The sequence below is a fragment of the Canis aureus genome, chromosome 16 (assembly GCF_053574225.1).
Source record: "Canis aureus isolate CA01 chromosome 16, VMU_Caureus_v.1.0, whole genome shotgun sequence".
NCBI lineage: Eukaryota > Metazoa > Chordata > Mammalia > Carnivora > Canidae > Canis > Canis aureus.
This window is the reverse complement of record NC_135626.1, coordinates 40,455,978-40,479,209: the sequence shown is the minus strand read 5'-3', so window position 1 is coordinate 40,479,209 and position 23,232 is coordinate 40,455,978. Positions and strand designations below refer to the sequence as shown.

The window sequence follows — 23,232 nt, the reverse complement described above, 5'->3', positions numbered from 1 at the left end:
AAGAAAGAAAGAAAAAAGAAGAAAGAAAGAAAGAAAGAAAGAAAGAAAGAAAGAAAGAAAGAAAGAAAGAAAGAAAGAAAGAAAGAAAGAAAGAAAGAGTCCTGATCCATACGGAGGTCACGGTGGGGGAGGCAAACAGAAGTGGTTCTAATCTGTGTTTATGGATGGAGAGAGAGTCAAAGCAGAAGTGGTCCGGCTCTGTTTCTGGCATCAGAGACATGAGCTGATTCTGGCTGGAGGTGTGGGAGGCAGAGGTAGAGGTGATCCTGGAGTCTTGGTGTCCGGCCAAAGGAGGAGGGTCCTGGTTTATGACTGACAAGTGGCAGGAGCTCTCCACACCTCGAGAACCCTTCCTATTAGCACTTCCATCACCTTCCCCATCGCAGAATGTCCCCAATAGTCGAGCTCCCGGAGCTGACTTGGCCTGAGAAAGTGCAGACAGGGGCTTCTCGGGTTTAGCCAGTGTTCAGGACTGCGGCCTCCTGTGCATTCATTCACACCATGTTTTTCCTTAACCAATTCTGCACACACAGCCTTCTGCCCTCTTCCAGCGCCCCACCACCCGCCTCCCCTCGGGGCTCCTGGAACCCAGGGTGACGCTGTTGGCAGCCCTGGCTTTAAGAAGTTCCCGGCCGAGCTCCGCCTCGCCGGCAGCCGGCTCCACCCTAAGCCTAAGTCCCAGGCGGCCACCGGCTCCTCCCAGCGCTGAGAACTACAAGTCCCGCCGTCCCTCGCGCGCGCTCTCCCGCCTCTCCCTTGCCCCCCAAAGGCGTCGCCGGTGAGTCGCCAAGAGTGCCTCCCATTGGTCTCTCCACCTTGTCAGTCATCTGGGAGTATTGAGGGGCGGGTCTGAGGTGGAGATCCGGATCCGGAGCGGCTGAAAGGCGGAAGTGGAGGCCGGAGCCTGGGACACCGCCGGGGGGAGAGGAGCGGAGCCTGTCCGAGCCCCGGCCCCAAGTAACGCCGCCGCCCCGGAGACGCCGTGAGTGTGCCTGTCCCGGGGCCTAGTGTCTCGCTCGCGTTGAGGCCGTTCGGGGCAACACTTCCTCCCGCCCAACCCCGGCTTAGGGGGATACTGACCCCTCCCCCGACCCGTAGCCCCCTCTTCAGGGGCTCCCCAGGCGTCGGGCCAAAGGGGGGGCCCTCCTTTCCTTCCCTTACCTGCCCTTTATGAGCCTTGGGAAGCCGCCAGGGTTCTCCTCTGGCCTGTCCAGTCCAGTTGTGGGAGGCAGAGACCACAGATTCTGCTCTCTCTGCTCCCAGAACTGAAGGAATCTTTGCTAGGTGTGAAGGAGTCGGTCTTCCTTCTCTATAGAGGCGGCGAGGAGTGCTGTCTGTCGCCGTTTTCCTCGCACCCCCCCCCCCAACCGTCCCACAAAAACAGTTGTCTCCTCCAGCCCTAGAGAAATTTTATCTCGATTTCCTGGGGCGGGGTGGGGGCGGAGGGGTCCTGGGTGAGAGCCTTCCACACACACAGACTCCCACAACTCCTCACTTCCTCTCTTTCCTCAAGCCCAGGGAGCCAGCCAGGATCCCAGCAGGATTTAAAGTCTAGGCCACTTTTTAGGAATGAGCTGTTGCCTCCTTATCTTGCCCCCTCCACCCCAACTCTGTCCTCTGGTTATGTTGTTCTCTAGTTGTGCTCTCTGAGTGTATCTCTCTTCCTGCCTCTGAAAAATTTAGCTGAGGTTTGCTTAATCCTAGCTACAGATCACAGATCATGGTGGATCTGCCCATTCATTATCTTCTCTCTCCCCTCCTCTCCCCCTCCCCCTTGCTCCAGGCTCAGCCCTGTCCTCCCAGAGCACGTGAGTGGTTTCCAAGCTGCTTCAGAGGGACTGCTCCTCCTGGGACTGCTGTCTGCTGGTCTTTAGGAAATAGGGGAAAGACCAGAAATAAGGACTGTGGAAGTGAAGGGTCCTGGCCTATCTCATTCCCACTCTCAGACACACATACCCCTCTCCTTGATCAACAGGTCTCTGCCACTTCTAGTCCCAGGGCCTCTCTCCAGTCCCTTCCGGGAGGCTTGAACAGATTATAGATTACAGAGAAGTGAATTGAGACCACAGTGGCACCTCTGGGTTCTTAATGTGTTAATTTTTGTAGCCCAAGGAATTCTCATGTATGCTGGAAAGTGCTGACATCCGCCCCGCCCGCGCCCCCCGCCCCCCCTCCAGCCTTTCCAAGAGGCAGCCTGTGCTGACATCTGATCCTTGTCTGTTGCTTGGGACTTAGGTGTGTGAAATGGCTGTTGTCTCAGACCAGGTTCGCAGGTTTTGTTATGTGGCCAAAGTACAGGCCAGAGACTATACCTTAATGAGAGTAGCCTGACTCTTTGAGGCCATGACTGACCCTTGCTATCTACAGCCAAGGGAGGGAGGAGAGGCCATGCAGCCTTTGGGAATTTCAGTAGCTCTTCAGTGTTTCGGGCCATCTTTACTGTCCTTACAGGTGCTAAACATTTTTTGTCTTGGGATCTTTTTGACTTCTTGTGGACAGTCACCAGTGTCCAACTCCTACAAACTTTTGAGCTAGACCTGGGTTGTACTCATTTCATTTTTTATTGGACAACAAGAAAGCCTACCTTATTAGGATCAGTGGTTGGATCACAAGCTCTCTATCTGTGTGGTCTTCTTTGGAAAGTCGTTGGAGACTTCTGCGGCCAGCTTAGTTTCTCTAATCTGGTCAGCCTGTGCCTCTGAGGGACAGACCAGAGAAGCCTCTCTGCTCACTGGCCACTGGTCTCTGACCAGACTTACCTCCTCGGTAGTGGGCTGTGGTTTCTGGAACTCTTTGGGAGTCCCAGGATGAGGCTGCCAGCCTTCTGAGGGGACCGTCTTTGTCTGGACATGCTCTCCCAGCTAGGATTCTAAAACAGGTTTTTTGAAGGAGAAGCTCTTGTTTTCAGAGAGACGTGGAAGGCATCATTGCCCCGGTAGTTAGGTAGTTAGGCTGCCACTTCTGGCATCCAGAGATTGTAGAGTCCAAGCAGAGCTCTGATGTTACTTGGCAGAAAGAGGGAGGGCTCTGTGTGAGACAGAAGCCTCTCCTCTCTTGCCTCTTCCAACTAGTTGGCCTTTTCCTGCCTTCATACAACAGAGAGGTGGTAACAACTGATTTTTAGAAATCACTTTAAAGTTGCAGTTTTTTTCTTTTAAAGATTGTATTTATTCATGAGAGGCGGGGCAGGGTGGGGGAGGCAGAGACAGGGAGAAGCAGGCTCCCCTCAGAGCAGAGAGCCTGGTGTGGGACTCTATGCCAGGACCCCGGGATCATGACCTGAGCCAAGGCAGAGGCTGAACCTGACTGACCCACCTGGGCAGCCAAAGTTGCAGTTTTTTCACACATGTTTCTCACAGGAAACAATATTATATTTTCACACCTGTTCCTCACAAGAGTCCTGGGAGATAGTGGGATTTGTATCTCCGTTTTAGAGATGAGGCTGAAGGAATTTAAGTAGCTAGCCTTAGATCATCCAGTTAGAAAGTGGTGGAGTTGAGGTTTGGGATTTGGGATTTGATGTGCCTCATCTTCCCTAAGAGTGGTCCCTTCTTGGGTCTGTTTAAGGAATGAGCATGCAAAGTGAGCAAGCAGAGGCCCCAGTGCAGAGACCCTTAAGCATCCCTCATCCTTGATGCCCCTCTGCTTCCATTTACTTCCCCACCCCCACTCTGTCCTGCCATCATCCTGGATCCCCATCTCCTCTGCCTCTGGGGACCATGGCAGTTAGGAGTCCCAGCTCAGTACTCTTCAGGGCCTGACAATTGGCTGACATCTGTACCATTAATTTCTGGGAACCTGAAAGCCATGATGGGTAGAAAATGAAAGTAAAAGTGACTGGACTCAGGGGTCTCTCTGGGCAGGGTTATGGGTAATGGGAGCCAGCAGAGGCGGCTTCTGCTTCACCCTCTTCATTCCCCCTTGGGGCTGCCTGCTGCTTGCAGGTGGGAAGACTGTGGCTCTCCACCAGGAGCTCCTTTCACTAGAATTTACATGGAAACAGCGAGGTCATACATTTAAATTAAACCCCACAACACAGGTACTTTTTAGAGAGAGCTTTCTTGCTCTGACCTTGCCCAGTAAACAGGTGGTATGGTTTAGAGTCAGCCAGAGCCCAGTTGTCATCTGGACTCTCCCACTTAGCAGTTGCAGGGCCTTGGACTTGTTACTTGACCTTGTTGAGCCTCTGTTTCTTCCAGTAAAATGGGGAAAGAAAGTATTTTGCAGAATTGGAAACAGAGGGTAAAGGAGCTAGTCCAGGCCCTAGCATGGGCTAGATAGACACAAATAGTAATTTTGTGGATTGGTGGGGTTGTGAAGGTGCATTATAATTCATCCCTAGGATTCTGATTCAGCATTTGTACCAGGTGTTGCTGTGACACTTGGTGCGCTTTGCTTGATGATTTCACATGTTGTCTCAGCTCATAGATATCGATCAGAGTTGCTGTGGGTTGTATTCCCATTTTACAGAAGAGAATGCTAAGACCTTGACTGCTTCTCCCACTGGGGTTCTCGGACCCTGCTGGGGTCATGTGTGGTGGATACTCAGAGCCACAGACTAAGAGAGGCCTTTGAGTCTCCTAGGCACTTCCGTCTTCATTTTAAACATTTTTGTATTAAAATGGTTCTGGATCTATTACAGATTAGAATGCAAAGTTTGCAGAATCTAAGCTAAGACAAGAAACTCAAAGACAATATTTTGGTTGTGGCAGGCTGCTTTGTGTTTTGCATTCCCCCACCCTGACTTTAGTCAGGGGGACTTTTGTTGGGGCTATTTGAAAGGCAGTGCTTCAGGTAGGATTTATAAACTGGGATGGCACCAAGGTCAGGTGCTTTTGGGAGCCATGGCAGAGGAGAATTGAAATACTTGTTTTTTGTTTTTGTTTCTGTTTCTGTTTTTTTTTTTTTTTTTTTTTTTTGAATTGGAATATTTCTTAAGTTCTCTGTGAATAGCTTGGTATTTTGAGAGAGTAGTTTTCAAATTAAAGATCCCTGTCTTCTGTATATACGAACAATAATACAAGTAAAAAGTGCAACTTTTTGAGCTTTGCTTACAAGTACCTGTGTGCCAGATAGTCTCCTCAGCCCTTCACATGTACTGATTCCCTAAGCCTCAGGACAACCCCAGGAGACTGTGTTTAAACCCGGTACTGTGTTTAATCCCCCTGTTACAGTGGGGGAACTCTGGCAGTCAGGGTCAGAATCCAGTCTGTGCTCAAATCCCCATGCAGCACAGAGCCTCTTGTCCCACATCTGAGCTCTGTGTTCTTCCCTTCACCTGGAGGGCTCTTCTCCCCTTCACCAGCCTGGGGTTTCACCTGTCTAGAAGCTGCATCTCCAGATTTTGCTGTCAAAGTGCAGTTGGAACATCACTTCCTCTGTGAAGCCTTCCCTTCCCCCCAAGTTGGCCAAGGGCTTCTCTCCTCCCTGCAGTTGCCTCTCCACACCCCTTGTCTAGTACATGAGTCCTGTAGGGGTGTAGATCATGTCCTGTTTGGTCCATGCATGGTCTCCAGCATGGAAGGGAGGACTGGTTGTTAAAGGAAAGGGCAGACATTCATAGGTGGCCTTGAAGCATAGGGCTGTCCACATCTTTGAACACAAATTTTCTGAGCTCAGTGTAGATCTGGTGAACCCGAGAGTCACATCCATCTGATCCCAAAGCCCAGGCCATATCATTAGCCCATCCTCCAGCAAGTTGCTCATAAACAGGAGACTAAGCAAGTGAATGGGATGAATGTTACAGTGCAGATGACACAGAGGTGGGGACAGGTCACAAACTAAATTTTCAGAGGGTAGCGATCTCCCAATCTCCAGTCTTTCCAGTGAAGAGTTTTGTAGGGAGGGCACCTGGGTGGCCCAGTTGGTTAAGAGTCTGCCTTTAGCTTGGGTTGGGATTTGGGATTGAGCCCCATGGAGAACGAGCTCCCTGCTTAGTGGGGAGTCTGTTTCTCCCTCTCCCTTTGCCCCGCCCCCATACTTGTGCGCATGCTGTCTCTGAAATAAAATCTTTTTTTTAAAAAAAGCGTTTCGGGGATCCCTGAGTGGCACAGTGGTTTAGCGCCTGCCTTTGGCCCAAGGCGCGATCCTGGAGACCCGGGATCGAATCCCACGTCGGGCTCCCAGTGCATGGAGCCTGCTTCTCCCTCTGCCTATGTCTCTGCCTCTCTCTCTCTCTTTCTGTGTGACTATCATAAATAAATAAAAATTAAAAAGGGGGGGTTTCGTAGGGAAAGGTGGGCATGGTTTTGGCCATCCACAGTTCTTTTGGCCACGTTCTACAGCAGGTGTATCTGGTAGCTGGGATTCTGTGGCTTCTCGTGGTCAGGCAGCACTGATGCCAGGCCAGGACTTAGGGAGGATCATTGGGAGTGACTTTAACTCTGATCCAGGAGTGCTGCTTTGCACATCTGCATAGGCTCTTTCTTAAAAGAAGGAAGTCTTTTCTTTTTTTAATATTTTATTTATTTATTCACTGAAGACACACACACACAGAGGCAGAGACACAGGCAGAAGGAGAAGCAGGCTCCCCGCTAGGAGCCCAATGTAGGACTCGATCCCAGATTCCAGGATCAGGACCTCAGCCCAAGGCAGACACTCAACCGCTGAGCCATCCAAGCATCCCCAAAAGAAGGAAGTCTTAAGAAAGTGGCTCCAGTAGCTGTGTGGACCAGTAGTGGCGAGAGCAGCCTTGCCCGTGTAACCTACTGGCATGGCCTTTAAACTCCCAGGCCCCGTGCCATGTGGAATGTAACTCCTCAGGACTATTGGTATGGCTCCTGCCACCTTTCTTCGCCACACGCCCCTCCGCACAGCTCCATGTAGAGTTAACTTGTCTTGGGAACATGAGTTTATGGTCACTGGAGTCGTTGGATCTCATTTTGTCACAAGATAAACCACTGCCTTTTTTTTTTTTAAATAAACTTTTATTTCAGAATAGTTTTAGAACAAGGGCAAAGCTAGTACAGTTTTCTTGCCTGCCCACTGTCCACCATTATTGTACATTTGTCAACATGAACGCACCAATTTGGATACATAATTATTCATTAAAAGTCCATACCTTATTCAGATTTCCTTACCTTTTTCTGTTCCAAGATCCCATCCAGATACCACATGGCATTTAGTTGTCATAGGTCCTAAGGCTCTTCTTGGCTAAGACGGTTTCTTAGACTTTATTTTTATTGTTGTTGTTTTTTAATTTTAATTTTTAAATTTTTCTTTTAAAGATTTTATTCATGAGGGACACAGAGAGAGGCAGAGACATAGGCAGAGGGAGAAGCAGGCTTCCCACAGGGAGCCCCACATGGGTCTCTGTGATCACGCCCTGAGCCAAAGTCAGGCACTCAACCGCTGAGCCACCCAGGTGCCCCAGACTTTCTTTGTTTTTGATGAGCTTGACCATTTTGGGAATACTGGTTGGGTATTTTTTGGTGTGTTTTTCAGTCGGGATTTATCTCATGTTTTTTCACAGTGACACTGGGGTTATGAGTTTTGGGAAGGCACTTCACCTGTGTGAAGTGCCACTCTCATTACATATCAAGGGCACATACAGTTCACGTGACTTACCCTGTTGATGTCAGTCTCAGTCACCTGGCTGAGATGACATTGTTGATCAGGTTTCTCCCCTATGAAGTTCCTCTCCCCTCCCCTTTCCATGCCTCCTCTTTGGAAGGAAGTCATTCAATTCAGTGCAGCACACTTTTGAGGAGTGGGGGAGTCAGCATCCCACTGAGGGGAGCATGTCTACATGAATTATTTGGAATTCTTGAACAGGAGAGATCTATGTTGTCCCTCATTTCCTTTTTCTTCATTTATTTATGACAGCAGGAGCTTATGAATAATTTCTTTTCTGCTTGAGTTTATCATCTAGTACTACTTTGTTTTATTGTTCAGATTGTTCCAGGTCTGCTCACTGGGAGCTCAGTTGGCTCCTGTTGGCCCACCTCTATTTCATTTTTGCGACATTTCCTAACTTATTGGCACTGCAGGTGCTCCAGGTCCACCTTGCCTATCTCCTGCCCTGGTCCTAGAACTGGTTGTCTCTCCAAGACCACTGCTTTCTTAGCAACCATTTTCCCTAAGTATGTTGATACGGAGCTGTGTGGATGGGTTCTGGTTGTGCCTCCTCCTGCTGGTTAGTTGCCAAAGACACCAGAGTTAGACAAGGTGGAGATACCCCTGGGAAATGTGTGTGTGTGTGTGGGGTGGGGGGGCTGGCAGGTGATCTCCAGTAGCAGGGGCATTGCTTCTCGACTCACCCATTCATACTTCTCATAACCCTGCCTGATTCTTGGCCTGATCCACAAATGGTCAGATGTGATGTTTACTCTGGAGTTGACTATCCAATTGGGGATGGGATACATAATCATTCCCCTACTTCAGCTGCTAAGTTTTCCAGCCAAACCTTCCAGGACTCTGGGTCTCATAAGAGAGTCCATGTGTTCCAGGCCAGTGTTCTTTTACTGCTATTCAAAAACAGATCTCCCCTACAGGAGGGTTTGTGGCTCTAGGCAGGCCCAGGGCAGGCTGTCACTTGGAGCTGTGATCCTGAATCATTGAATAGTTTAAATCCTTCTGTTGTACTGTCAGCCCTATGAAGACTTGTAACTTGAACCCTTCTGGAAACACTAACTTGGGATCTTAACTGGAGTTGGTTTACAAGCCTCTAGTCTTCTATTCATAGCTGCATGTGTGTCCCCTTCAGGTGGCTCTGTCAGAGCATCCCAGGTGTGGGGGAGGGTGTGGGTGGCCTTCGTCACCCTGGCTGCTCTCCTAGTCATCACATTGCTCTCTGAGCTGCTCAGAGGTTGTGGTGATTAATGATGCCAATTTCCAAACCTCTAGCATTTCCAGCCTGTTTCTTTAAAAGGAACTCTGGTTTCTTTGTCAGCTGTCCTGGTCCTGTCCCCTCCCCCTCTCCACAACTGAACTACTTCTTCTCTTTTCCTGAAAGAGGCTTTGAAATGGAAGGAAGGGCTTTTGGGCCTTCAGATGCTTTCTCCTGTGGGGCTTTTTCTTTTTTTACCTGGTTGAGGGTTCAACTCTGCTGATTCTTCTGGATAGTGGTGGTCTTCCCTCCATTCTTGTGGCTTTGGAAGCCAGTCTCCAGAGAACACAGGGTTATGGTTATTGACTGGACACAGGACATCAAGGGTGAGCTGGTCCTTTTTCTAGGACATTGTTGAAAGTCGTTGTCTTAGTCTATTCTAGCTGCCATACCAAAATGCCATAGGCTGGATGGCCTATAAATGGGAGATTTATTTCTTACAGTTCTTGAGGCTGGAAGTTCAAGATCACAGGGGCAGCCAGCATGGTCAGGTTCTAGTGAAAGCCCTCTTCCAGGCTGACTTCTTATTGGGTCCTCACATGGCAGGAGGAGAAAGGGAGCTCTCTGGAGCCTCTTTTTTTTTTTTAATTTTTTTTATTTATTTATGATAGGCACACAATGAGAGAGAGAGAGAGGCAGAGACACAAGCAGGCTCCATGCACTGGGAGCCCGACGTGGGATTCGATCCCAGATCTCCAGGATCGCGCCCTGGGCCAAAGGCAGGCACCAAAACGCTGCACCACCCAGGGAGCCTCTTTTAAAAGGGCCCTAATCCCAGTCATGAGTGCGCTGCCGCTGCCCTCGTGGCCTGATCACCTCCCCAAAGACCCCCACCTCCAGATACCATCACGTTGGGATTAGGATTTCAGCATACGAATTGAGTGTGGGGAGGGACACAGACATTCAGGCTATAGCAGTTGTCCTGTTAAGCTTTCTCTCCAGATGAGGAGCATTGAAGAATGGGGCCCAGGGAGACCATAAGCAGAAGGAATGTATGAATAGTGGAGGAACATGTACTGATTGAGGAGTGACTTCTTTGTAGGGACTTCCAGGGGCAGGGGCTTCCCTGCTGCAGCAGCATTTACTGAGTGCTCCCTTGGAGCTAGGCCCTCTGCTGAGTCTTACACATTGTGCTTTGGTCTCCAGGCTCCTGAGAGCAGCCCTGGTCCCTCAGATCTCATAGGGGGAACTTTGACCTTGTTTCTTGTTCATTGGGCAGCCTCTGACCACAGTGTATGTGGTGTCTGAGCAAGAGGAATTCGGTTTGCTGGTGTCTGATACCTGATTCTCTTTTCCCTGTTTACCTCTCAAACACAACCTCTGCCCTCTTCTCTCTGTTTAGGAGCTAAGGGTAGTGAATTAAATTGGCTTTCTTTGTTTTTTTTTTTGTGTGTGTGTGTGTGTGTGTGTGTTGTTTTGTTTTGTTTTAAAGACAGGAAGGGTTAGTGAGGGGTGTCAGTTGCACTTGTTGGTGTGAGTAGCTGGATGAACAGGTGTTGCTGATGACCCTGACATTCAGCAGAGGTTCTTGGCATCTTTCTGGGACTGGGCAGCAGCCGAAGTGACAGCTGTCCCCGCTAGTGCTCTTGGCCCCTGCAGAGCCAGAGGGGAAGATGGGCCCTGCATTGCTGAGATGCCAGTTAGAACTGTCCTAAGTTAATAGTATAGTAACTACAGGAACCGGAACCAACACAGGGTAGTTGTGAGGCTTGAGGGTCAGCAGGGACCCCATGTCTGTCCTCACCAGCTTTCATGTTACCTGTGCTCCATCCTGGGGCCACAGCAGGTGTGGGCAGTGCTAGGACGGAATCTGGGCCTCAGCTGGCTCTCTGGCAGGGACAGGTGAAGAGCTGGGTGGTGGGGGGTGAGCCATCACTCCACCTCAGTCTTATCCCCACCATGCCGTGTAGTTAGTTGTATGTGGATTTGTGTTGCAGAAGGTTCTAGACTTCACATCCTTCTCACCGAGCTCTTACTTGAGGCTTCTTACAGAGCTGCCCTGGTTGGGGCCAGGGAATCTGCAGCAGCCTTGCTGACTGGGGTGTGCTGAGTCAGAGACTGGGCCCTCTGAGGGAGAGTAGTCCCTTAGGAACGTCACTCTGAGTGCCTAGGGCCCCCGGTACCTCTTTAGAATCAGGAGGCATAACGAGCCTTGTCTGGCTGCAGCCGCGGGCAGGCGGTCCCGTCTGTCTGGCCTTCCTCGCGAACCTGCTGCCCGTGACTCCCGGGGCTCTTCAGTGGACAGTACGGGCAGCCCACACTGACCAAGCTGTGTCAGCAGATACGTGATGTACCCCCCTTCTCACCAGCAGTCTTCCTCCCCGTGGGCGCAAGGACTGGAGGTTTCCATCCTCCGCCTGAAAGTTAGCGCTGAGTTGGCTTCTGTCAGCCTCTCGGGGGCCGTCTGTTGTGGAGAGCCGAGAAGGCAGTGAAGCTCAGGGAAGACTCTCGGGGTGTGCTTGCTGGGGCAGGGCTCCTGGAGGCTGAGAGTCTGGCCCTCAGAGGTCTCTTCTTCCTAGGTCGGCTTGGCCTCTTTCTGCCCAGGGGAAAGGGCTCTAGAGCCCCAGCTTCTGCCTGGTCATGTGCGTTTAGGGTTTAAGTGTCCTGGAGCCCCTGCACACTGTGAGTGTGAGCCCCCTTCTGGGAGTGTGGGTGCTTTGGTGGTGTCAGCTGCCAGGGCCTCCCAGGGCCCCTGCTGTAGTGGGGAAGCCCAGGCAGTCAGCCCCAGAGGAGTGTTCTCATTGAAAGGGGAGTAAGACGAAAGGGAGTTGGATGGGCCAGGGCAGATTCAGGGGTCTGTTGCAGTGGGGGGGGAGCCAGCTAACTCAGAGCCCCCCTCTGGGCTGATTTACCTCCCTCTTCCCCAGAAAGGGAGTCCTCTTCCTGTGGAAACACAGCATCTCCTTCCATTCCTGCTGCCAGCTCTCCTAATCCCAAAGCCCCTACTTATCAGTGGGATGAGGGGCCTCACATACCCCATCAGCATTCTCCCCAGATCTCAGCCAGGCTTTTAAGCTTCTGGCTTCTAGGGCCAAGATTCCTCTGTTATACTCCAGGTGGGACACAGGTCCTCTGTGTTGCAGTCCCACAGTCCTGGTTACACAAGAAGACGCCCCTCTCTTTGATTCCATCCCCCAGTCTGTACCCCTAAGCCCTTTGTCCTCGGCACAGACTCTCTGGACAGGTTGGAGAGTGCAGAGCACCACTGTTGTAACCTTTCTCCTCACTAAAAAGACATAAATGTCACCTCTTTCTGTTATAAAGCTTGAAACAACTTTAACATTCTTCAGCCCACAGTTAAGTACAAATATATTTTTAGTAAGTGTGTGGCAGTTCTATTTGTATTGAATCCTATTTGCTTGAGCCTATTAGATGGGTACCTTTGTTCTGTCTCGGCCCTATTTATTTTTTTACTTATTTATGTAAACGCACCCAACGTGGGGCTCAAACTCATGACCTTGAGGTCAGGAGTCCGAAGGCCTTTGACTGAGCCAGCTGGGGGCCTCTCTCTTGGCCCTCTTCTAATTCAGGCATCATCTTTTTGATTATCTCTATTGTCCTGAATTATACTGTTAAACTGTTATATTACAGAGGAGACAGAAGGTATCATATATAGGAGAGTTGGATTGGTTTCATGTTGTTTGTAAGCTTTAATTTCTCAGTGTTGTATGTAAATTCTATACCAGGAACATTCCTTACCTCTTTATTGACATGCAACTCATATGTTGTAAGACCTACACATCTCATTTTGGACTGCTTGATGGATTTCTACATTTGTGTATATATATGTGTCTACCTCCCACATCAGGGTGATAGGATTTTTCCACAAGCCGTATGCTCTGCAACCCTACATAGAAGGTGGCAGCCCCTCTTATTTTTATTGGCTGTAATAACACTGTCAATATTCTTGGGTTTTCTATCAGTGATGGAGGAGCTCTGCTAGAATTGTGAGTCCTGGGCTTGGGCTCTGCCACCACCTGGCTGTGACTCTGGGCAGGCCACTCACCTCACCTTCATCTCCTCTGTATTTGGAAAGAAGAGGATTAGGTCTTCAAGGACTTTGTGCTTTGATAACCAGTGAGTCAAAATTAGTTAGGCCTTCAGTGGTATAATAAACCTGTCATTTGTCGGAGCCTTACCTTCAGCCTCGTATTGTGTTGTACACACTATGTATTGTTTTATTTAACCTTTACAACAACCCCCATGTGATCAGTATTAAACAATGCCGTTTTATAGATAAGAAACTGAAGCTGACAGCAGTCGCTTGTCTGACTTGGCCAAGGTCACTCAGCTAATAAATGGTGGAGCCAGGCTTTTCTCAAAACTCAGTTCAGTCTCCCAAGTCCTAACCTGCCAGTCATGCTGGGGAAGGGTGAGTGGGTATCTCATGTGGGTCATGGCTTGTGTTGCTTCAGATTTTTCTTCCCTCTGGGTGTACAACCAGCCAGAGGCCTGGCTAGTGCTGCTGTGAGTCTGCCCTCTGGGCCTGTACGCTGGTGGTGGTGATTTTCCCTTTGGGAAAAGTTGTGTTATTGAGCCTATGGGTAAATCATCTTCCCAGCTGATGCGAGCTTTTTAATGTCTTCCATCTTCACCTTTGAACCTAATTACCTCTCCTGCTGTGCCCCACTGTTTGATTCTCTTTAAGCTAACAAATCGCTTCTGCTCTCATCTTTTCCTGCCCAGCTCTAGTGGTGTTAAATATTCAGGAATGCTTCCTCTAGAGTAGAGTATAGGTGAAGAGTCACTGGCCAAAAGCACCTTGAGGGGGCCCTAGGTGGGATGGGGTCACTTGGTTCCTCCTCCCCTCCAAGGGCTAACTTTGAGTGAGCCCTTCTCTCTCTGGTCAACAGAATCTGATTGGTTTCCCTAATCAGCTCACTATCCAGACTGTGCCAGGACTGTCAGCTAGAGGAAGTCTCTGAAGCAAACAGGAAGCACGAGAGACACCCATCAGCTGGAATTGCTCACCCTTTTACCAGGAAGGACAAAAAGTATGAAGTGGGTGACTTCATGGTTAGAGAAGAGACATTTCTAGGGGGGTTAGGGTGAGGAACAAAAGTCCAGCAGCTTCTGGTGTCTTGAAGTCTTCAGTTGTTGAGTGAAGCCAGGAATCAGCCCCCACTCCGAATCTGATCCACCTATATTGTCCATGGGGCTAATCTGTGGGTGCCTTACTGTCTCTTGCATTCCTTCCTTTATCAGTTGTAGCTCTTATACTTGAATCTGCTGCCTAGAATCACGGGGAGGGGGTGGGGAACTTAACATTTTTTGGACTCCACTTTCAGAGATTTTAATTCAGTTGGCCAGGGTTATTTTTCTAAATGCCCTGGGTGATTCTGATTTAAAAAAAAAAAAAAAAGTTTGGTACCCACTTACCCATAATGTCCAGAGCAGAGAAAAACCAAAGTAAGGAAGAGCAGTGTTTTACTGTTTCTCTCTCTCTCTTGCCCTCTGCCCCAAGGCGTATGCCCAGGGCGTATATGTTTTGGAGCTTGGGTCCCTTTGCCCTTTCATGAGCATTGTTGGGGAAAGTGTAAGGCGCCCCCGCCCCCAGTCCTTGACAATCTCTCCCATTTCCTGTGAAGATAATGAGACTGGGGAGAGTGCTTGTCCTCCATGGCCTCTGAACAAACTAAGGTCGAGGTTTGGAGAATGAGGGGAGCAGGTCATGTCAAAGAGAGTCTTTTGTCATGAGTCTAAAGTTCTGCCTGTTTTAGCAGCTTCATGAAAATATCCAGGAGGAAATCCATCCTACTTGTGTGTTTTTCCTGGTGTTAGAGAAGCTGATTTAAAAAAATAAAATCTTCGGCCCATCCATCTTATAAGAAACTCTGACTACAACTTTGGTTCTTAAAGAGAATTTGGTTTTTGTCTGAAAGAAGACTTTTGCTGTGGTACTTTTGGTTACAATTCTATCACCTGACTATACCCGTGGATAATTCTTTCTGCTGTTCCAGAGGATTCCCTTCCCCAGCTGGCAGACCAGCTCAGTGCATGAATTCACCTTTGCCACCTGCTGGAGTGCATCCTCAGTTTCCCAATCTTGGGAGGGGAGGGCAGAAAGCTTCCTGGGGCTCTGCATGTGGCCTTCGCCTATCTTAAAGCACCCTCTTGTCTTCATGTGCCCTTTGGGGCAAAATCAGGTTCAACATCTTTGTTCATGTGATCCCCAGGTGGGACTAGGAAAACCACAAGGTAATGCAGGCCATAAAAAGTGCCACGTGTGTCTGCTCAGGTATCTCTGGAAGGCAGGACCAACATCCAGGCAGAACATGTCACCAGCCAGTGTGTGCCAGGCAAAGCACCTACAACACTCTTAAAAAAAAAATACAGGAGTGCCTGGGTGGCTTGGTCGGTTAGGCGTCCGACTGTTGATTTTGGCTTGGACCATGATCTCAGGGTCATGGGATTGAGCCCCACATCAGGCTCCCCACTCAGTGGGGAGTCTGCTTCTCTCCCTCTGCCCCTCCCCCTGCTTGCTGTCTCTTACTCTTTCTCTCTAAAATAAATAATCTTTTTAAAAAATGTTTTTAAAAAATACAGATACCAGGCCCTCCTCCAGATCTTCATCAGAACCTCTAGGGGCTGGCTGCACAGGTGATTTTAATGTGCAGACAAGATCAGGAACCACTGGATAAGAGCTGTCTTTCCTTCTGGCTTGTTAAAAATACCAGGTTCTGTCTGGGAAGGTTTGGAAACCCACTGATTCGTTAGGGACAAGACTTAGATGTTATCTCTGTGTTTCTTGATTCTTGGGTGCTGGTTACTGCCCACTCCGGTAGCCCTTAGCCCCATTTGCTTTGGTTTTGTTGGAATCAGGGACATCACCTTCTCTCCGTACTCCTTCATACCTCCTTCTGCAGTGTCCCAGCCACACTCTGGCCCAGCCAAGATGATGTGTCACATGGATTTGTGGTAATAACCAACTTGTAATTCCACTGTGGTTTCCTCTGCTGCTGTGGCCCTGCCTGGCCCTGGGAGGCTCCTCCCATTGTTGGAAGTACTCAGGGCCTGCAAGATCCCTGTGACTGTCAGCTAGAGCCACACCTTGCAGGCCAGCAAAGCTGCTGCCACAAAAGCAGGGTCTCATTCACCAGCCACCAGAAACAAAACACAGGGTGAGCATTGTCTCCAGCATTCTTCCCAAGGCAGGGAGATGGGCAGGAGAAGAGCAGGGGGATAAAGGAGCACACAGGCAGCCTGCGTCCTGCTCTGTCTTCTATATGTTGGATGGCCTTGAGCAGGACATGTAACACCTGAGTGTCAAGCTACTTATCTGAAAAAAATGGGAGATTGTTTTAAAGCTTAAGGGAGATAATCGTTGTGCAATCATTCAGTAAATGCTGGCTGTCTCTGGAAATGACTTCCTTGGTGAGCACTCTGAATTCCCAGTATGTAAGTAGGCCTTGTGAAGAAGGCTCTCAAGCCAGAAGCACTTGGGGCGCCTGGATGGCTCAGTCAGTTAAAGGGGCTGGCTCTTGGTTTTGGCTCAGGTAGTGATCTCAGGGTCCTGGGATCAAACCCTGAATTAGGCTTCTCGCTCAGTGGGGAGTCTGCTTGTGAATTTTCTTTCTGTCCCCTGCGCCTCCCCCCATGTGTGTGGGCATATGCTTGCTTGCCCTCACTCTCTCAAATAAATAAATAAATCTTAAAAAGAAAACAAAAAGAAGAAGCCAAAAACACAGACTCTGCTTCAAAGGGCCATAGGGTCTTGTAAACATCAGTGACTGGGGTGAAAAGAGAAAGCCATAAAATATGGTAGAACTAGCATTATTTGTCCCTCATCAAAATCCCTCCTGTATATAGTGCCTTCCTATATTCTTGGGGAAGAGGTGGCTCCCATTTCAAACCTCTTTTCCTTTGGCGCAGTCCAGAAAGGAAACTGTTGTTCCTGGCTAGTGAATCATTCTTCCTGAAGCTCACTTTTTAAATGAGTTGCCAGGAGGACGGGGATGTGAAAAAGGATTTCAGATTGAACAAAGCAAGCCCTTTGCTGTCAGCTTCTTGCGTGAGCATAGCCCATCGCTTCCCACAGATCTATCCTTCTCTTCATTCACGCCCCCGTCCTCTGACTGTGGGGTAATGCACTCCCCTTGCTCAGGGGGCAGGTCAAGGCTAGACTCAGGATCTGTTCTGAAGACCCCTCCTGTGTTGACTCCATTATGCTGAGGGCAGTTGAATCAGAACTTTTTCTTTCCAGCTTAGGTTCAGATGCTGTACAGATGCTCAGGACCAAATACCTACTCACAGTGGTTGTCTGTAAAACATTGTGTATACGTTTTGGTATTTTTTAATATGTATGTCTTCTAGAGGCTTCTGGAGATAGGGCTCCTCATCCTTCTTTGCGCCTCCAAAGCTATCACTAACAGTGACTAAGCTGTCGGTGCTGGAACACCAGCTGTTGGGGGTGCAGGTCTCCATGTCCCTTGTTTGTCTCTGCCCTCCCATACCTCCCCTGCTCTTTCTCTGCGTCACCCTCCGCCTCTGCCAGTAGAGAATGGAACTGAGGTCTCTGTTTTAAAAGAGAAATTTGGCAGCCGTTCTGCCTGCCAGTGGAGCTCTCTGGCTTTGGCGTGTGTTTGCTTTTGTGTGTGTTTTGTGTTTTAATGTGCGTGAGACTTCTGGCCCATCACAAATGAGAGAGCTGGGGGAAGAGGTTCAGGATGGAGGATCGAAACGAGGCTTTGATCACAGTGTACAGTCCAGCCTCAGACTGAGAAAGTTGGTCAGTCTTTCTAGAGATGGCTGAAAAAAATAGCTATTTTGGGAACAACTCGTGCTGGCCAGGCCCTGGTCCCCAAGTGCCCACGAGGTTGGCCAAGCACCATGTCTGATGAGCTTTCTATCGGGACTCTCCATGCCCTGGTCAGCCTCACCACTTGCTCTGGCTTTGCACAGAGGAGGGTTTGTGATCTTAGCTACCGGACCACAGGGTCACTGTTCACCTAGACCGTAGCATCTTCCCAGGTGATTTTTTTTTGGTATCCTAAGGAACCTGTTAACTGTCACCAGGCTGCCAGATGCCCGTTGTTCTTGTGTGTGTGTGTGTGTGTGTGTGTGTTTAAAGATTTATTTTTATTTATTTATGATAGACATAGAGAGAGGCAGAGACACAGGCAGAGGGAGAAGCAGGCTCCCTGCCGGGAGCCCAACATGGGACTCGATCCCGGGACTCCAGGATCGTGCCCTGGGCCAAAGGCAAGCGCGAAACCACTGAGCCACCCAGGGATCCCCCCTGTGTGTGTTTAATGTGTATGCACATGGACATAATTGGGATTGGGAAGTATGTTTGCTCAGAACCAGAACCTAGAGTTGGAAGAGCACTTTTCACTGCTCAGATGACTGTAGAGCATATGGGTGTGTAGTACATCCTAGCTAGGGCTCTTTTAACTTCTGGGGTCAAGGGTGGGGGTCAGGAGTTGGCAGGAGGGGAGGTAGGTCCTCAGGGAGGGCAGAGGGAGAAACCTGTGATTTAAGAAGACTTCGCCATCTAGTAGTCGGGACTGACCAGTACTGGTGATCTCTCTTACAGTTGGAGGCCCCCCCTCCTCACTAAGTGCCTCTTCACACAGCGCCGGCCCCCGCCCCACGCTCACTGGTACCACTACAGCAGGACGGGCCATGGCGGGTCGGGGAGGTGCAGCGCGACCCAATGGACCAGCTGCTGGGAACAAGATCTGTCAATTCAAGCTGGTCCTGCTCGGGGAATCTGCAGTGGGCAAATCTAGCCTCGTCCTTCGCTTCGTCAAGGGACAGTTCCATGAGTACCAGGAGAGCACAATTGGAGGTGAGTGGGCACAAGGGAGTGGGGTGGCCTCAAGAATGCCAAAGAAATGCCTTGATTTTGAGGAGAAGGAAGCCGCCTGCCCAGGGAAGCTAAACATGCCTGGGGCGGCAGCACCTCTTCCTCACTTGGGCCCTGGATCTGAATCCAATAGCTAGTCTCCCTGCCAGAGCCCCAGCAGTCATCCGTTAATACTTAGCTCCTTGTCAAAAACTGGCTTCCTTTCCTAATTATGCCACTGGATTCTTAAGTGGCTTTGGCTACGACTTTTCCATTGACCTGGCCTCTGGGAAGGGAGAGGCTGGGTCTGAATCTCTGAGAGTCCTCACTGTGCCAGGCAGTGTGTCTACCCCTGGCCTCTCCTACTTTCCAGAATAGGGAAATGGCATGGTGAGTGGGCCAGCGTTTCTGAAGTCGACCTTTACCCTCGAGGTCAGAGCCTGTCATTGATTTTCTAGTGGTCAGCATTTAGCACGTAAGGGTCTGAACTCAGTCCCCTGCCTCAGTTGTCAGGACAAACTTTGAGGGGCCAGGGCCAACCTTGGGCTTGAGTCATCCTTTCTCTCCCCTCTTGGTAAGAGGTTTCCAGGCAGCTGGAAGCTAAATGGGTCGTGTCAGCAGTCTTCTGCTGCCTCCTCAGCACTCAAGTCAGGAGCTGGAGAGAGGGAAGTGAGGCAGTCCCCAGGCCCCTCATGGAGGTGGGGGGAGGGCAGACGGGGAGAGCTGGCTTCCACACAGGGCTCTCTGGAATCCTCTGTTGGGTCCCAGGGCTAGGGGGCTCCCACCTGCCTCCCAAAGGGGACTCCTCCCCCAAACCATATGCACAAGCACCACATGGTCCTTTGTCTCCTCGGGCCAAAGATAGGGTCACTGTTCCCTGAAGGTCGAACCACAGGGTAGCTAATCAGGAATGGGTCAAGGTCAGAGCTAGAGGTGGTAGCTAGCTGGCATGCCTAGAGGTGGCAGGGGCAGCTGGGAAGCCAGCCACCCAGCCTCCGCCTGGCAGTGGAACAGCGTGTACTTTCAGGCGTCCCCAGTGTAGCTAAGTGTGTGACAGTGTCCTCAGGAAACCGAAGGCCAGTAACACCCCTGGGCTGGAGCAAACTGAGGGACTGTGGAAGTTTCCAGCTGGACTGTTCTCTGTGAGGGGAGGGAGGAGGAGGAGGAAGAGGAAGAAGAGGAGGAATGGGTGGGCCCACCCTTCTGTGCTTGGAGTCTGTTTTCCCCTGGGTTCTGCCTCTCCTGCCCCTTGCCGCATTCCTCCTCAGAGGGTGCTCCTGAAGTGGTTCAAGTGCAGGCAGATTTCCCTTCTGCCCTTGCCAAGCACGAGTCTGTAAAGCCTGTGCAGCCCCCTTGCCCCGTTGACACATGACAGAAAAATATAAACTCCACTGACCCTGCTTGGGCCTGCTTCGGCTGCTGGGCTGGGGGCTTTTCTGGGCCCATCTCAGCAGAGGGCCTCTAAGTGCCAGGGCCCAGATACAGTACTGGAGATATGTGGGGGCAGCTTCTTGAGTTCCTTCCTGCCATATAACATCACCTTTCCTCTTGCAGCGGCCTTCCTCACACAGACGGTCTGTTTGGACGACACAACAGTCAAATTTGAGATCTGGGACACAGCTGGACAGGAGCGGTATCACAGCCTGGCCCCCATGTACTATCGGGGGGCCCAGGCTGCCATCGTGGTCTATGACATCACCAACACAGTAAAGATTTCCCCTTACTTCTTGACACTTTGTTCCTGGAATGGGTGTGGGCAGATTTCCTCTGTTTGGGGGTGTCTCACCAGACTCTTCAGGGCCGTGACATCTTAAACACCTTGGCTCTGCCAGTTTGGGCTTTTCTAGTGAGCGGCACTGGGCAGGATGCCTCCTCTGTCTGTTTGACATTCTGGCCTTGTCCCCCCAGGATACATTTGCACGGGCCAAGAACTGGGTGAAGGAGCTACAGAGGCAGGCCAGCCCCAACATCGTCATTGCACTCGCGGGGAACAAGGCAGACCTGGCCAGCAAGAGAGCCGTGGAATTCCAGGTGCGGGGGGGAAGAGGGGTGTGGGGTGAGGTGTTGCAGAGGGGAATGCGCAGGACTTGGCAGGGAGGAGTAAGCCAGCTCCACTTGCAGCTCAGCCTAGGCTGCTCAGGGGCTTTGCAAAGGGCCAAGCCTGGAGGCAGCAGGAGAGCTGTTATCTGCTATCCTCTTGTGACTTGAGCATAGCCCTTGAAGCAGTTGTCTCCCTCTCCTTGCTCTTTTTCATTGGTTGATGGCATGTGTATAAAACGCTTGCTGAAACCTCATTTTTTTGTGTTAACTGACTTTTTTTAATGAAACCTACTGAGAAAGAATTACTTTTATCCACTCAATATATGCACGAGTAATCATAGTACAAGAAGGTATATAGGATGAGATGTGAATCTCTAACCCAGAAACACAATCTCCCTTTCCCCAAGTTCATTAGTTTCTTGTTTTTTTTCTAGAAATATGCATATGTGTACAAATCCCTTTCCCATAGACCAGAGTGTGCATTTCTTACCAGGCCCTAACTGATTGGACTTCAAGGTTGTTTGCAGTAGCACTGCAGTCATCTACATACTTTTTGTGTTCTTTCCCAATGTGCAAGTGCATTTGTAGGATAACTCTCTAGAAGTATTTCCTAGCTTAGTGATTTTGAAGAGCAAGAAAGGCAGAATGGACCTGGGGAAGCCTGAGTGAAACATGTGCCAGTGTTTGTGAGTTGAAAGGTGCTGTGAAGTGGAGGCCTTGGGGTTATGGTGCAGGTGTCTGGGTGGGGGGCAGCCAGAGCAGAAGAGCCCTGGGCCTGAAAACCCCTGCATTGTCTCTGTTGTGTATAAAGGAACTGTGATGAGGGAAGATTTTAATCCTGGGCCCTGGCCCCTGCCAACTGTCATCATTTCCCTCCTACTCACTTTCTCACCTCCATCCAAATCAGGAAGCACAAGCCTATGCAGACGACAACAGTTTGCTGTTCATGGAGACATCCGCAAAGACTGCAATGAACGTGAATGAAATTTTCATGGCAATAGGTGAGTTGCTTGCGTCCCCTCCCTGACCAGGTCCTATCACTTGTCTGCTGTCTAGAGTATGTAGTAGGTCTGTAGGGTCCCTTCATCTGACTCTCAGATGGAGATAAGTCACCCCAGAAGTTTCCAAAGCCTGGGCCAAAGTCTCAACATTTCTTTCTTACCCTTTAGCTTATCACCCACCTAAAACCCTACATGACCTTCCCCGTAACCTACTTCTTAAGATTCTTAGGCTCATCTGGCTCTGTAGTGAGTCATCATGCCCAGGTTCAAATCCTTGTTTTACCACTTAACTCTGGTCCTGGACAGGTTATTTTTTTTTTTAATTTTTATTTATTTATGATAGTCACAGAGAGAGAAATAGAGAGAGGCAGAGACATAGGCAGAGGGAGAAGCAGGCTCCATGCACAGGGAGCCTGATGTGGGATTTGATCCCGGGTCTCCAGGATCGTGCCCTGGGCCAAAGGCAGGCGCCAAACCGCTGCGCCACCCAGGGATCCCCTGGACAGGTTATTTAACCTCTCTTTCCCTCAGTTTCCTGAAACACTCAGTATGCACCTGGCACATAAAAGTGAAGTCCTCGATGGGTCCTTGTACATTGGGTGGTAAAAAGGCCAACTTCCACTCAAGTAGACTTGGAAGAGTATTGGGGTACCCCCACAAATGCATTTTCCCCCTCCTCTTCCAAACAGCTAAGAAACTTCCCAAGAATGAGCCCCAGAATGCAGCTGGTGCCCCGAGCCGGAACCGAGGGGTGGACCTCCAGGAGAACAGCCCAGCCAGCCGGAGCCAGTGCTGCAGCAACTGAGCCCCCCTTGCCTGCCCACTGCCCCCACCTCCTCCGCCGGCCCACCCGACTGGAATCCACTCTAACCAATCGCACTTAACGACTCGGGCTACCACTTGGGGGTGGGGGGGGCAGGGGAGGGGTCTGCCATGATTTCTCCTAGAATTCTGATCATAGGCCGGAGTGAATTATTCCACCCGCACCTTTCTGTACAAATACTAATTCAATTTTAAGTCTTAAGTCACTTTTTTAATATATATGATCTTCTGCTCTTCCCACTTCCAGCCCTTTCTACTGCTCTCCCACTCTTCCTTCGCTGGTAGTAGCCACGTGCCCTGTTCCCCCACCCCCCACTCTGTATGTGGGGAGGCAGGGGTTGGAGCAGTTACCCTTCTTTCCCTCTTGCTGATGAGCAGACTCAGCAAGAGCATCCATATCCTTACCATGTTCGGAGTGGGCTTGGTCCTGGGTGGTGGGGCAGGCCCTAGGGGCGAGGGAAGGGAGAGGCAACTCTTCCCTCAGCTGGCTGTCATCACGCTGCAGCCCCCACTCACCCTCTGACTCACAGCTGGGACAGAAACCACAGCATCACCACAGCATTATTGTGACAGCCACCAACCCATTGCCCACAACCTGCCCCCCTTCCCCACCCCTGGTCACCCTGACCTCTGGCTCTGAGCCCTGTTCTGACCAAATCACGATGATGAGTATTTGGGGGTGGGTGGGTGGGTAAGGGGGGGGGAGTGGGAGGGGATGGAACCAACTTTTTCTGTATTTTGTATTGTATGTTTTC

General features: G+C 50.2%; 1 protein-coding gene and 2 long non-coding RNA genes across 6 annotated transcripts; 1 reads left to right on the top strand and 2 right to left on the bottom strand.

Moving 5' to 3' along the window:
• Positions 1-822: 822 nt before the first annotated feature.
• Positions 823-23,134, top strand: RAB5C (RAB5C, member RAS oncogene family). 4 transcript variants are annotated; one of them, XM_077853259.1, is made up of 7 exons: positions 881-982; positions 17,923-18,028; positions 18,363-18,617; positions 20,169-20,320; positions 20,523-20,645; positions 21,562-21,655; positions 22,345-23,134. In XM_077853259.1, exons 3-7 carry the CDS (start codon positions 18,452-18,454, stop codon positions 22,458-22,460), a joined length of 651 nt encoding a protein of 216 aa, XP_077709385.1. In that variant the 5' UTR covers positions 881-982; positions 17,923-18,028; positions 18,363-18,451; the 3' UTR covers positions 22,461-23,134. The 4 variants fall into 4 exon arrangements, with proteins under 4 accessions (XP_077709383.1, XP_077709386.1, XP_077709385.1 ...); XM_077853258.1 differs by lacking the exon at positions 17,923-18,028 and adding an exon at positions 1,784-1,808 and having other exon boundaries at positions 882-982; XM_077853257.1 differs by lacking the exon at positions 17,923-18,028 and having other exon boundaries at positions 823-982.
• LOC144286614 (uncharacterized) lies at positions 6,867-21,654 on the bottom strand. The gene is made up of 2 exons (XR_013354609.1): positions 21,539-21,654; positions 6,867-14,060 (listed from the first exon to the last, which is right to left on the bottom strand). It is a non-coding gene; the product is annotated as an uncharacterized LOC144286614 (long non-coding RNA).
• LOC144286613 (uncharacterized) lies at positions 14,067-20,640 on the bottom strand. Its single transcript, XR_013354608.1, has 3 exons — positions 20,011-20,640; positions 19,155-19,269; positions 14,067-16,106 (listed from the first exon to the last, which is right to left on the bottom strand). It is a non-coding gene; the product is annotated as an uncharacterized LOC144286613 (long non-coding RNA).
• Positions 23,135-23,232: the final 98 nt, after the last annotated feature.

Excerpts from the sequence above, each read along its gene's own strand:
- RAB5C (XM_077853257.1), top strand. The coding sequence starts at position 18,452 with ATGGCGGGTCGGGGAGGTGCAGCGCGACCCAATGGACCAGCTGCTGGG. Across the intron at positions 20,321-20,522 it reads TCTATGACATCACCAACACA|GATACATTTGCACGGGCCAA; the intron begins GTAAAGATTTCC and ends TTGTCCCCCCAG. Across the intron at positions 20,646-21,561 it reads AGAGAGCCGTGGAATTCCAG|GAAGCACAAGCCTATGCAGA; the intron begins GTGCGGGGGGGA and ends CATCCAAATCAG.